The sequence below is a fragment of the Gigantopelta aegis genome, chromosome 4, assembly GCF_016097555.1.
Source record: "Gigantopelta aegis isolate Gae_Host chromosome 4, Gae_host_genome, whole genome shotgun sequence".
Taxonomy (NCBI): domain Eukaryota; kingdom Metazoa; phylum Mollusca; class Gastropoda; order Neomphalida; family Peltospiridae; genus Gigantopelta; species Gigantopelta aegis.
Window position 1 is genome coordinate 58840209 of NC_054702.1, and position 14160 is coordinate 58854368.

Consider the following 14160-nt stretch of genomic DNA (forward strand, 5'->3'; position numbering starts at 1 on the left):
ACCAGTGTATTTAATTTATTACCCTACTCGTTTAAACTGAATAGTATATAGATTTTCCCAAAGTATTTAGAACGTACGCGACAGGGTGAACATTCGTTCTTCCGGAAACGCAATAGCAGACGATAACCATGTGAATGAACTTAAGTATATATTCATCGGCCATTTTTATAGCATGCTATTACACCATCCAACATTCCATGAACATTTGCAACACTTTTAATTAATTTGAAATCTTTGAAAATGTCTTTAATATTTTTATGCAATGCAATGCGACTTCATCCATTATAATTTCGAACACATGACCACGTGATCAAAGCATGACATATAATAGAGAGGGTTGCTTCAGTATTCGACCAATAGAAAAGCTTGAGGATACATTCCTACAATTATATTTTCTTTTATTTTCAGTCTAATGCCATTATCTGTAAATTGAGATAGCACCAAAGAGACTGTTTATCAGAAAGTATGTGTGCGTGTGTGAATGCAAGCATGTGCGTGCGTGCGTAAATGGATGAATATGTGTTACAGTTGTTAAAATCAACAGTTTTTGGATTTAGCTGCTTGATATATGTTGCATTTACGATAAAATAAACTTCAAAGTTTAGTTTTATTAGTTAATTAGAAAGTGGTCGAATACTGGGTCATCTGGTCGAATACTGCATACTATTCATTGCGGCACTCAAACCTACTCTAGTCGGCGTATACTGCATTAACAAAACTTGGGTCTATTTCATGAATAGCATTGCCAGTAAGTATGTACGAAGAAAAACAAATATTAGCAAATGCCAATAAAACGAACACGTTATAATCCTTTATTTCTTAAGTGGTCGAATATTGGGCCCGTTGCCCTATACACCCTACTATAGTGGAGCAGGTGCATGAAGCTGTAACAAGTTTCCACCAGGGAACTGTAAATATTTGTTCTTTACAGTTTAAATATACCCTTGCTGTGCAGCAGAACAAGACCTTGTTACTAGCGGTGGTGAATAATGGAAGGAAGGAAGACATCTTTTATATAACATCACACTCAAAACCTTTTCATTTACGGTTATTGGGCGTCGGGCATACAGCTTATTCATTCATTTTAACTTATTTCCCAATCTGATTAAAATTAGCTCTACTGGGTCTACCAGTAGATCTAACAATTTTGCGTAGACTCCCACCGGCCTCGGTGGCGTCGTGGTTAGGCCATCGGCTTATAGGCTTGTAGGTACTGGGTTCGGATCCCAGTCGAGGCATGGGATTTTTAATTCAGATACCGACTCCAAACCCTGAGTGAGTGCTCCGCAAGGCTCAATGGGTAGGTGTAAACCACTTGCACCGACCAGTGATCCATAACTGATTCAACAAAGGCCATTTATTCTTTCATTTTTTCCTTTATTCTTTCTTTTTCTCCTTTATTCTTTCTTTTTTCAATAATATTTATTTTTGTTCATATTTAAATTGCAAAAATATATTACTGTCGTAATATGTTTGCATTTTGGAGAAGGCCTAGTAAGTTGTGTAACTTGTGCCTAATCCATTTGTTCTTTAAAAAGCAATAAAATATGTTTCAATCAAACAAAGGCCATGGTTTGTGCTGCCATGCCTGTGGGAAGCGCAAATAAAAGATCCCTTGCTGCCTATCGTAAACGAGTAGCCTATGTGGCGAAAGCGGGTTTCTTCTAAAAAAAACCCAGTGTCAGAATGACGATATGTTTGACATCCAATAGCCGATGATAAGATAACAACATCAATGTGCTCTAGTGGCGTCGTTAAATAAAACAAACTTTACTTTTACTTTTGCGTAGACTCCCATGTCCAGGTGACATTTCATCTATAAATAACAATTTTAATATCGACCAATTACACTTCGCCTTTTATAGCGTTATTCGGGAACATACAAATTCTAAAAATATCGGACGAGACTATTTATACAATAGGCGAACTTGTTGGTCTATTTCAACATTGAAACAACAGGGGGAAAAGTACAGTAATAAACTTGTATACTAGTATAAACAGATTTTATGGCTATACCATCACGGTTTTTTGTTTCGTCTTGAAACGAATTTTATATATAAAATTTTATATTACAATTAGTTTCCGGTATACTTCGTAATTCACCCGAATCATTTCGTATACCCTCGGCATAATCCCGAATGTTTTCAAATTCTTTTCAAATCACTGCATTCCCAGTCACTCCCAGTCTGGAGCTCGTCGCGGTAAGACGTATTTGTTTCGCGTGTGCACACTGCACGTGCTTTCGCGGCTCGACTTGGGAATCCTTCACTTCGTTGTTTTTATCAGCGAAGTGAAGTTTTGTACTGGGATGTATGCGGCCATTGGAACTGATTGAACGCTGGAACGCTTCTCGTTTCGACAGTCTTCACCACCAGGTTGGATTTTTTTTTTTTTAGCGAGATTCCTTGCCTCCACGTCATTTCTCCGTCTGACTATGTTGACCACGGTTGTTCGCGTTTAGTCTCTACATGTCCGAGCTTGTCCTAACAGCACTGGAAGATTGACCGCGCCACTCTAAGAAGAAATAGGAAGCGGGGTCGGCCCCTACTACTCTTTCTAGACTTTACTTTGTTTTATTGTAATACCATCTTGTATCCCCCTGAGTCGGGCCCGTCCGCACCACTATACCAACACATGACGACTGGACTATACCCTAGTCTGATTCTCTCTCTCGTTCAGACGGATCCGGCTTCTCAAGATCTGTATTTCAGCACAGCACTACACCTTCAGCGTCTATTGACTGTCAATCTAGGGGTTTTCTTGACGGGATGCAACCCATCTCGTCCCTACAAGCTTGACAAATACTTAATACAGGCGAACAAAATGAGGGATATGCTATTACTACAAACAACTTAATATATCTATATTTGTGTAACCCATATTGCCGATTGTTTATAGATAGATATAGATGGATTGTTTTATCGGTATATGTGTATGTATTTTATTTATGTAAGTGATTCTCCACCATTGTTCCGCACTATTGTACATAATATTGTATTTCATTGTTATAATGCTGATAAGTTGGAAAACTTAACGCAATAAAGAACTTGAACTTGAAAGCTGTGCACCCTAACGGCCTTAACGAGGCCACTCATGTGGACATATAGATCGGACTTTAAACTTTTAGACCTTCGTTCAAAAATTTATGTCGAAATTACTTATTTTTTTAAATATTATTAAATAGTCCGATCCTCTCTTCTTTCTCTTATTTACTTTTGGACTGTCCTTCTAAAATGCTCCAAATTATATAAATATTCAACCGAGCAGTCAATTCTTTTTATTTTTGGCTTGTAACGTTTTTCTTTTTTTTTAAATTTTATTAACGTTTTTTTACAAATTGCTATTTTCAAAATTCTGCCCATTTTCAACAATACCCCTCCCCCCTCCATCCCGAGTCAGGCCACCGATCTTATCTAATTTCTTTTTGACTACCCTATCTAATTTAGCGACCAAATTTAATGAGTAGAATTTTCTTTATTAATTATATTAATTAGAGATTCGCATCAATATTTTAAAGGCCCACTATTTAATTTTTGGATGTAAATTTCAAAATTGTCCGCTTAATTTTTTTTTTCTGTCCCGGGACAAGCCCCTGACTATCCAGAGACAGGCCCCGTGACGGACATGCTCGAAACTCTAGTGGTATATGAGCATGTAAAAATTATTCGCACTCGCACTCAAATCACTGGCATAATTTTGCAAGTAAGGTTTTGATTGGTCGAACTGGACATGAGCTCCAATCGGCTGCTGTTAGATCCACATGTAATAGTGGAACTAATTTTAATTAGATAATTAATTGAATTATTTTCGTGCTTTTATCCAATTAAGGTTCAAGCACGCTGTCCTGGGTACACACACCTCAGCTATATGGTCTGTCTGTCCAGGACGGTGGGTTAGTTGTTGGTTGGTTAGTGGTTAGTGAGAAAGAAGAGGGTGTAGTGGCCTTACACCTACCCATTGAGCCCTTGAGAACTCGCTCTGGGTTGGAGCCGGTACCGGGCTACGAACCCTGTACCTACCAGCCTGTAGTTCGATGGCTTAACCATTGCGCCACCGATGCCGGTCGTACAGGTTAAAGTGCACACGAATAAAGAGATAGGAAACCCGCTTCCACGGACTACTTTTTTTTATTAGCAGCAGAGAATATTTTATATACACCATTCAAGAACCAATATGATAAAAATAATTTGATGTGATGTCCTTTCCCAGCCACCGTACTTATCGACCTATAGTATGGGGGGAAATATAAATATGACAGATCAATGTTACTGAACTTATTTTTAAACAGGTGCTTGTTCTGAGAAGCTTTGATCGTAGGATCGTACCCACTCAGAGGACTATTCTCATTTAAAAGATAAATATATGTCGTAGGGTCGGATTTCGTCACTAATTTTGTAATTTGAATAATCGTCGTGAATAATATTTTATTTCTTTTTTAAATTTTTGTTCAATTTTTTGTTGTTGTTGTGATAACACAGGACCAACATTAACATTCAAACCCGAGATTGATTCGATCCGGGCAGAGGTGGCCGCGTTAGAAGCAGAAGGGGTCAACAAAATAATCGCCCTCGGCCACGCCGGCTTTTCCGTCGACAAGGAGATCGCCAGGAATGTACGAGGCATAGACATCGTCGTGGGCGGCCACAGCAACACGTTTCTTTATAACGGTAAGAGGTTGCACCACACCAAATTAATTACCATTTTTGAAAATAAACCATTAGATATATAAATTTCAAATTTTGTTTTGATTAACGACGCCAATAGAGCACATTGATCAATAAGTATTAATCATCGGCTGTTGGATGTCAAACATTGGAAATTCTCTAGTTAATTAAACATTAGCACTGAAAAACTTAGATATAGGACAGATAATTTAAAAATAATTCCGAAAATGTAACAATAATTAAAAGGAATAAACTTCAAAATGTAAACAACCGACTCTAATATCGGAATACTATAATAAAATAGGCAGTGCAAAATGATTAATTTATATTACTTGATATTAAAAGTTCTATATCTCAGTTATAAATGACATATTTCGTTAGTTTTAGATTTACTTGCAAACGTATCGATCCCATACACAATCTTTGCATATAACTTAAGAATATCGAAATTGTAATATGCTTATACCGTGTAAACAGACTAAATTCCTGTGTTTTCAAATCGTAAAAAAATCTGAGGAAATCGGCGAATCTACAAAATTTGACAAATTGACTGGATTTGGCCGTCAGAGACAGATATGAGATGCTCAAACACAGCAAATTTAACGGCAACATTCGCCTGCCATTTTCCAGTATATTTTTATATTTATGTATACGCTGAAAATATAGACATGTATATAAACACCAGCCATTATGATTACCGAATTACTGGATCAAATGAAATAATTATTTTCAACGAACCATGCAATGAATAATTTGTTACAATTACAATCGCAAATAATAGCAAACAATGAATACTATTTTTAATTTATTATGTAGGACTTTGTAGCCTATTTAAAAAAAAAAAAAGACACAGAAATGGTTTAATGACTCTTTTGGTACTGTATAGGTCAGCTCTAGAAAGATTCGGGGAATCCTTTCCTAGAAAATTTTGAAAACTAGAAATGCAATTTCTTGCATTCTACAAAAAAACAAAAAAACAAAATTCACCACGAGAATGATTGAAATACATAGTGATAAGTGTTCAGGCCAGCTCATGTTGCCCGAATGTCGCCAAGGATTTTGCCCGAGTGTGTATGTTTGTTCCAGCACATAGGGATGGAGGGGGCAGTTGCCTCACCTGTCCTGCCTGTGAGAATGTGCGCATAAAAGATCATTTACTCAGGCCCGTAGGAATGACATCTGGACTAGGGGTACACAACCTCTAGTGTGTGTGTGTGTGTGTGGGGGGGGGGGGGGGGGGTTGAGGGCACAGCGATATCTGTCTCTCTCCTGGATATATTTGGACTAAATCTTAGAGGAAGGAAATGTTTTATTTAACGACGCACTCAACACATTTTATTTACGGTATTATGGCGTCGGGGACTAAATCTTAAATGAAGTGTATTACGATTATATAAAACGTTGATGTGAATGGCCCTCAATTCATTCTTTTTTTCACCTAAAAGTCTAAAACAAAATTTTTATTATTTCCAGGAGATGCGCCGTCGAATGAAAAACCCGTAGGAAAGTACCCACACGTGGTGACGCAGGCGGATGGGAGTCGGGTGCTGTGCGTACAGGACTACGCGTACTCGAAATACCTGGGTTTCCTTCAGGTCCACTTCGACGACAACGGCGTCGTCACCAGCTGGAGCGGGAACCCCATACTGCTGGACAAGACCGTGAAACAAGGTATCATGACTGTCACCAAACTGCTGGCGGGGCAGGACGTAGCCCAGTGGTAAATCGTTCGCTTGATGCGCGGTCGGTCTAGGATCAATCCCCGTCGGTGGACCCATTTGGCTATTCCTCGTTCCAGCCAGTGCGCCACAACTGGTGTAACAAAGGCCATGGCATGTACTATCCTGTCTATGAGATGGTGCATATAAAAGATCCCTTGCTACCAATGGTAAAATGTAGCGGGTTTCCTCTCTAAGACTATATGTCAAAATTACCGAATGTTTGACATCCAATAGCCGATGATTAATACATCAATGTGCTCTAGTAGTGTCGTTAAACAAAGCAATCTTTAACCAGTTATTCGGGAGTGGCTGTCCTCCTAAAGACGAGGCTCAAGATTTCCTGTCTGGTCAAAGTGCATATACAAGATCCCTTGGTGCTAATGGAAACATTTACCGGGCTTCCTCTGAAGACAATGTATGTGTACCGGCCTCGGTGGCGTCGTGGTTAGGCCATCGGTCTACAGGCTGGTAGGTACTGGGTTCGGATCCCAGACGAGGCATGGGATTTTTAATCCAGATACCGATTCCAAACCCCGAGTGAGTGCTCCTCAAGACTCAATGGGTAGGTGTAAACCACTTACACCGACCAGTGATCCATAACTGGTTCAACAAAGGCGATGGTTTGTGCTATCCTGCCTGTGGGAAGTGCAAATAAAAGATCCCTTGCTGTTAATCGGAAAGAATAACCCATGTAGTGACGACAGTGGGTTTCCTCTCAAAATCTTTGTGGTCCTTAACCATATGTCTGACGCCATATAACCGTGAATAAAATGTGTTGAGTGCGTCGTTAAATAAAACATTTCTTTCTTTCTTTCTTTCCCAAGAAGATCCCTTGCTGCCTGTCGTAAAAAGAGTAGCCTTTGTGGCGACAGCGGGTTTCCTCTAAAAAACAGTGTCAGAATGACCATATGTTTGACGTCCAATAGCCGATGATAAGATAAAAAAAACCCAATGTGCTCTAGTGGCGTCGTTAAATAAAACAAACTTTACTTTACAATGTATGTGAGAATTATCAAACGTTTGATATCCGATGATTATTTGTTTTTAATACTGTGTATTAATAATGTGCCTTAAGTGTGGACCTTTAATCAATGTGATCTAGTGGTGTCGTTAAACAAATCAAACTTCATTTTGTAGATGCTGATACCCTGGCCAAACTGGAACCCTATCGCCAGGGAGTGGTGAACGAGACGGATCAGATCATCGGCAGGACTCAGGTGTTTTTAGAAGGACGGAGAACAGTGTGCCGAATCACGGAGTGCAATATTGGTAGGGCATTAATTAGCGGGGATTTCTAAAACAAAATAACTAGGACGTACAGGCATGGCCAGGGGGGGGGGGGGGGGGGGGGAGGGGGGGGGGGGGGGGGGGGTGGGGGCTGGAGGAAGGGACAAACTCCACAATGACACCTCTATTTTCCCCACTCTCTTTTGCATTTTTACTGTCGACCTATATCACGATTCAGTGCCCCCAATGTCGTAGAGATTTTTTCCGGGTTTTTTTCGCGGCATTTATTTATTTATTTTGCTTAATTATTTTGCCATAAATCTTTCACATTTTTATCTCACCTTTCTTAATTAATTATTCATGTTTTGCAATACTGACGCAGTAACCACCTCTAGTACACATTGACCACAAAACTGCCGTTGATATGATTTGCTCCCCCCCCCCCCCCTTTTTTTTTGTTTTTTTTTTGCCGTGGCCATTTTCTCAATTTCCAGGGTTGTTATCATTGCAGGTAATCTGGTGACCGACGGGATGCTTCACCAGAATCTAAAACACCCTGACTCGACCGAGTGGAACCACGTGTCAATAGCTGTGATGAATGCAGGAGGAATAAGATCGTCTGTACAGCAAGGTTACTATGTTATACATACGAAGAAAAACGAAGGAAAAGGTTTTGTTTAACGACGCGCTCAACACATTTTATTTACGGTTATATGGCGTCGGACATATGGTTAAGGACCACACAGATATTGAGAGAGTAAGCCCGCTGTCGCCACGTCATGGGCTACTCTTTTCGATTAGCAGCAAGGGATCTTTTATATGCACCATCCCACAGAAGACAGGATAGTACATACCACGGCCTTTGTTACACCAGTTGTGGAGTACTGGCTGGAACGAGAAATAGCCCAATGGGTCCACCGGCGGGGATCGATCCTAGACCGACCGCGCATCGAGCGAACGCTTTACCACTGGGCTACGTCCCACCCCATCTTATACATACATACAAACGGAAGGAAAACCGAATGGACTCATGGATTTACGGATATACGGACATGTGGATGGGCGAGCGAATAGACAGACAGATGGTGATGTTTTCCTCAGTTCCATTTCTGTTTTATCCAAGCAATGACAGCTTTCTAGTTTACATGTATGTCAAAGTGACAGACTCTAGCTACGACTTCGATCGCTTTATACAAGCCGTTTTTGATAATTTACATTTTATTGTTTAAAATATCAATTTTTGTACATCTGAAGTGTTTCTGTGTTATCCTGGGTTTTAGTAGTACCCTGCAATACATTCTTCATAATTCTAAAAACGCACGTAAACTTTAGTCTATTTTTAGATGATATTTCAACTTTTAAAAATCACAGGCTTAGTTTCACTCTATTACATTTATAACTTTACCCAGATGTGTTGCAGGTTTGCATATTAAAAAAAGTTAGTGTTCATTTCCGCCAGGGGCGTAGGCTAGTGGGGTTCGGGGGGTTCGGACGGATCCCCCCCGCTGAAGCAAATGTCCGCTTTCAGAACTAAAACATACAGGTTTATACATATGGAGTTTCTGGTGGTGCAAAAACAAAATAGAAAAAGGTCCACTTTGTACATATTCGACCCCCCCCCCCCCCCGATCCACATCACGCTACGCCCCTGTCCGCGGGCTGAAATTAGGGTCTGCGCCTTAACAAATAACCGAATCCGTGTACAAAACCATAAACGTATCATCATATAAATATTATTCAAAGTCCTAACACTATACAAGACACGTGGATACAAAATCAGTGTGCAGAGCGTTAACTATAGCCCTCAGAGGTCACTCGTGTAAAAGCAAATGTGAAAAGATCGATTCTGAGACGTTTTATATGTAAAACAAAATTCTGTTTCAACAAATAAAAACACTCTGAATGTTTTACTTCCTTGAGAATATGTATGTCTTTTCCGCGGACAACCAAACCTTAGCACTGAGTAAATCAAAAGCAAATATATCAGAAAACAACCTCTATATATAGAATGTCAGGTTACCACGTCTTGATTTCGTGGTTATTTGGCGAAGTTTAGATAATGGTGTGACCTGATACTCTATATATAAAAGGTTGTTTTCTGTTATGGAACCGAGCCAAATAACCACGGTATCAAAACGTAGTAACCTGATATTTGTTTTTATCATGCAATCCCTTTCAAGTTTGTATTTTTGTAATATGTTTCAGTCAAAGCGGTATAGAAACTATAAGTATTATCGTTCAGAAACTACGAACGGAAGTCAGATAATACCAGTTGCCCGAAAGCATCATGGGAATGGCATAGCCAGCCAAAGAGTTATGTTTCCATATTTTAGATCAAATACTTTGATTATATTTCAAAGTCTGTTGTGTCACATTTTTTTTTCTCAAACCTTTTTCTGTGAACGTAAACGCACGTTTGTGTGTCACTTGAAGAAGATCTACATCACTGGCTACTAGTGACTGTGACGTCAGACGCTGTTCCATTGTAAACATTCTTTGCATGAACCTACTGGCTTTTTGTTTCAAAATGTTTAGTTCAAAACGCTGGCTAATTCCGAATGGGAGGCGAATAATAGAGAATTGAAAAATAAGATGTATAACTGCTATATTTATTTATGCACTTCAACAATTATTCCTGTAAATGGATGTTTGAAAAATTAGGAAAGGTTCTACCTGAACATGGAGCAAACATCCGCCATGCGCACATCTCATTTCCTAGTGACCTGCTAACACGCCAAGGTTATCATGCTAGCAACAGAGGTGTTATCAGGCAATGGCATAATAACACTCCATTAGCGGCAAGAGATGTACCATCCCAGAGACATAATAATACATACCACGGCCTTTAATTTGATATGTCAGTCGTAGTGTAACGAGAAAAAGCCCAATGGGCTCACCGACGGGGATATATCATAGACAGGCGAGCGCTTTATCCTTTTCCGCTCTGTCTAAGGATATGAACATATTTGCTTGCAATTGGTATATCCTGTATAATCAAGTGTTGAAATAAGCCATATTTGCAGTTTAAAATGTGACAATATGTCGCTGTTACAGTATTGCATTCCTTTCTTCACAGGTGATATATCAGTCGGCGATGTCCTGTCAGTGCTCCCATTCCGGAACACAGTCGACATTATCGAGTTAAAGGGAATCCACGTTCTAGGGATGTTTGAAAACTCGGTGGCTCGTTATTCGAAGGACGCTGATAGATTGTTTGGCGGTTTCTTACAAGTGTCTGGTAAGCATGCCACATATTAACATATTTTCTTACACACACGTCGGTGAGAACATCATGCGTTATTTTTGATAACACATGGGTTGTTTACACACGTACGTGTGTTAACAATATCAAGACATACGACTGGCTGCTCCTAGGTGATGACCAGGTCACCAGTGTCATGCATCCAATGAAAAACAACACGATGGAAATAGATTATACTGTGACGTATAGTTAACCTGACAAGCATGCGTCTTTGACGCGTAAGTCAGCTAAAAGTGCAAACGGTTGTAAATATTTTTTAGTCGAAAAAGATGTTAAAATTTGCTTAAAACCTGGTTTTTGAGGATATGTAAGAAATAGAATAATACATTCTTGTCCGTTAGATACCATTTATCTGACAACTCGTTGTTTGAAAACGTATCAAACTCGCTTTCGCTCGTTAAATACATTTTAAAACAACTCGTTGTGAGATAAATGGTATCTAACGGCCACCCATATATTATTCTCTATATAAAATAGGCGGTGGAAAGTCACTAGCAGTTAGGGGTTGAGGAGTGTTATTAATTCGCTACTAATAGAAACATATAGCAGGTTTCTTCTCTAAGACTATATGTCAAATTACCAAATATTTGACATCCAATAGCCGATGATTAATAAATCAATGTGCTTTAGTGGTTTCGTTAAACCAAAAAAAAAAAAAAAAAAAAAGTTTTATTTAACGACGCACTCAGCACATTTTATTTACGATTATATGGCATCAGACATATGGTTAAAGACCACACAGATATTGAGAGATGAAACCCACTGTGGCCACTTCATGGGCTACTCTTTTCGATTAGCAGCAAGGGATCTTTTATATACACCATCCCACAGACAGGGTAGTAGATACCACGGCCTTTGATATACCAGTCGTGTTGCACTGGCTGGAACGAGAAACAGCCCAACGGGTCCACCGATGGGGATCAATCCCACACCGACCGCGCATCGAGTGAGCGTTTTACCACTGGGCTACGCCCCGCCCCCTCTTCTTCTTTTTAAGGTGATCATTAGCGCTAAGATAGCTTCGTAAAACGAGGCCGTGGGAAGTCTAACAGCCCTGGTAGCTGAGATGTGTGCGAAAAGCAGTGTGATTGAACCTTAATTTTATATAAGCAAGAAAATAAAGGTGAAAACTAAATGTAGCTCGCCAAACATCAAATGTGAATTATAGAACTTTGCTAGTATACCCGTATATCATTATTGAATTTCCTAACGGCTGTTAACTCGAATACCACGTACCATTTCAATATCCACCGCCATTTTATCTGTTCCTTTTAATAATGTTATTGATTTAACGGGTTTTTTTTTTTGTGTGTTTTTTTTAAAGGTATACGAGTTACATATGATATCGCCAAACCTGTGGGAAAACGTGTTGTGAAAGTAAAGGTCCGTTGTAGCAACTGCTCTATACCGAAGTATGAAGATCTGGATCCAGATACAGTGTACAAGATCATAATGCCATCATTCATAGCAGACGGCAACGACTTTTATAGTGTCATCCGTGAAAACAAGATCAAACACCACCTTCTTGGTACCGTTTTTGTTCTTTTTTTTTTTTTAATTTTTGTAACCGGAGTATATTTGATTGATATAAGCACATCACAGATAATTAAGCTGGTAACTGGAAAGAATAGGAATACGTCTTCAATGTTACATTTAACAAGTGGACAGTATTTGAGTCTATAACTATGGACAGGTACAGGCACGGCGGAAGCAAGTAGATATTGGGGTGGGTGGGTTGACTGAGATCGAGGGCGGAAAGTTCTCCTGTAAAATTTTGAAAACTAGATGTCCTGAAATGCAGTTTCCTGCACTCTACAAGTAAAATTCGTCATTAAAAAATGCTGGTAAATGCAACACTATTTAAGTGCATGTTTCACGAAGATTTACCACCAATAATATTTTTAATTCAGAATTAATGGGGGGCTCTGGCCTCCCTGCTCCGCCGTGCCTGAGGTAAACAACGGGAGAGAGGAATCATTGTTTTGTCGTCAGTCATGCACACATGCTCTAGGTCATGTCAGATGTGACCTCTTGCTAAAAATGTCATACTAAAAATACTCTCGTGCAACATATGCGAGTTTAATCAAATGACCTTTTCTATCCCATCGCCAAGGTTTTACCCTACCGTACTGACATCGGACTGCATCGGCATTATTATAATTTAAAACAAAAAAATTGTTTTGTTGGCAACATTTTTCCATTAGTACTAATAGTAGTATATATATTTTTTTTACTTTTCAGGTGATGTGGACAGCGATGTACTGGTAGAATATATCAAACAGAGGACACCGATTATTAGCGGTCTTGAGGACAGAATCACCATTTTAGACGGAACCCAGGTCTGTGTCAAATGGTCTACAGTCGCGGGTTCTGCAGGGATGCCTCCTTTCTCCTTCGCTTTATATCTGTTTAGTATCTTTGTGTTCCTGATCAGAGAATCATAACATAATGCCGATGACTATTGTCGATTTGTTCATTTTATCATTTTTATTTTTAAAAATGTCATTGACATATCATAAAGTTAAAGTTTGTTTTGTTTAACAACACCACTAGAGCACAATGATTTATTAATCATCGGCTGTTGGATGTTAAACAATTCTGGTTCCACATTTTGGCGGGCAAAATCAGACACCAGTAAAACGACGTTAGTGTGTCACCCGGGCGGAACGACGGGTATGTTTTGTGGTGTGTGTGTGGATTGGAGGGGGGGGGGGGGGGGGGGGAGTGAGGGTGATAGATATATCCTATAAATAATGTGCATTTTCCTTAATAAATTATCGTATGAAACACCTATGTTTATGGCTATTAACAATGGAATTCTCTTCATTTTAATCAATGTTAATTTTGTTTTTTACGCCGCTTTGTTCTAGTTGTGCTCTGGTGGTATTGTCATTGCCTGGCAACGTGGAGGTACATGCATATAATTATGTAATGCGTTTGCTTTGACGTAACGCAAGGCTCATTGATGCTAAATTTACCTGTAGTGATGCGAACTCTGGGTTTTGTTCAGGGAAATACATTCAAGTTGAGAGGATGTATTAAAACAGATTTTATTATTTATGTGTATGTGTGTTGGCTTGTTTGTTTCGACTTATTTTCGTGTTCATATCAAATCAAGCATGCTGTGCTGGGCATACACCTCAGCTATCTGGAGTGTCTCTCCAGGACATGGGTTAGTGGTTAGCTGTTAGTGAGAGAGAAGTCAGTGTAGTGGTCTTACACCTACCCATTGAGTCATTAAAACTCGCCCTATGTGGGAGCCATACAGTACCGGGCTGTGAACCCA

The 14160-nt window shown here is 39.4% G+C and overlaps 1 protein-coding gene across 1 annotated transcript in view; it reads left to right on the forward strand.

Moving 5' to 3' along the window:
* LOC121370834 (snake venom 5'-nucleotidase-like) overlaps positions 1–13934 on the forward strand; it is a 28707-nt gene extending 14773 nt beyond the window's left edge. Inside the window, exons 3-9 of the mRNA XM_041496335.1 lie at positions 4479–4667; positions 6138–6335; positions 7523–7654; positions 8124–8243; positions 10689–10850; positions 12199–12402; positions 13116–13934. Coding sequence (XP_041352269.1) covers positions 4479–4667; positions 6138–6335; positions 7523–7654; positions 8124–8243; positions 10689–10850; positions 12199–12402; positions 13116–13318 — 1208 coding nt within the window. The 3' untranslated portion in view covers positions 13319–13934. The remainder of the gene's footprint in view (positions 1–4478; positions 4668–6137; positions 6336–7522; positions 7655–8123; positions 8244–10688; positions 10851–12198; positions 12403–13115) is intronic.
* The last annotated feature ends 226 nt before the right edge of the window (positions 13935–14160 follow it).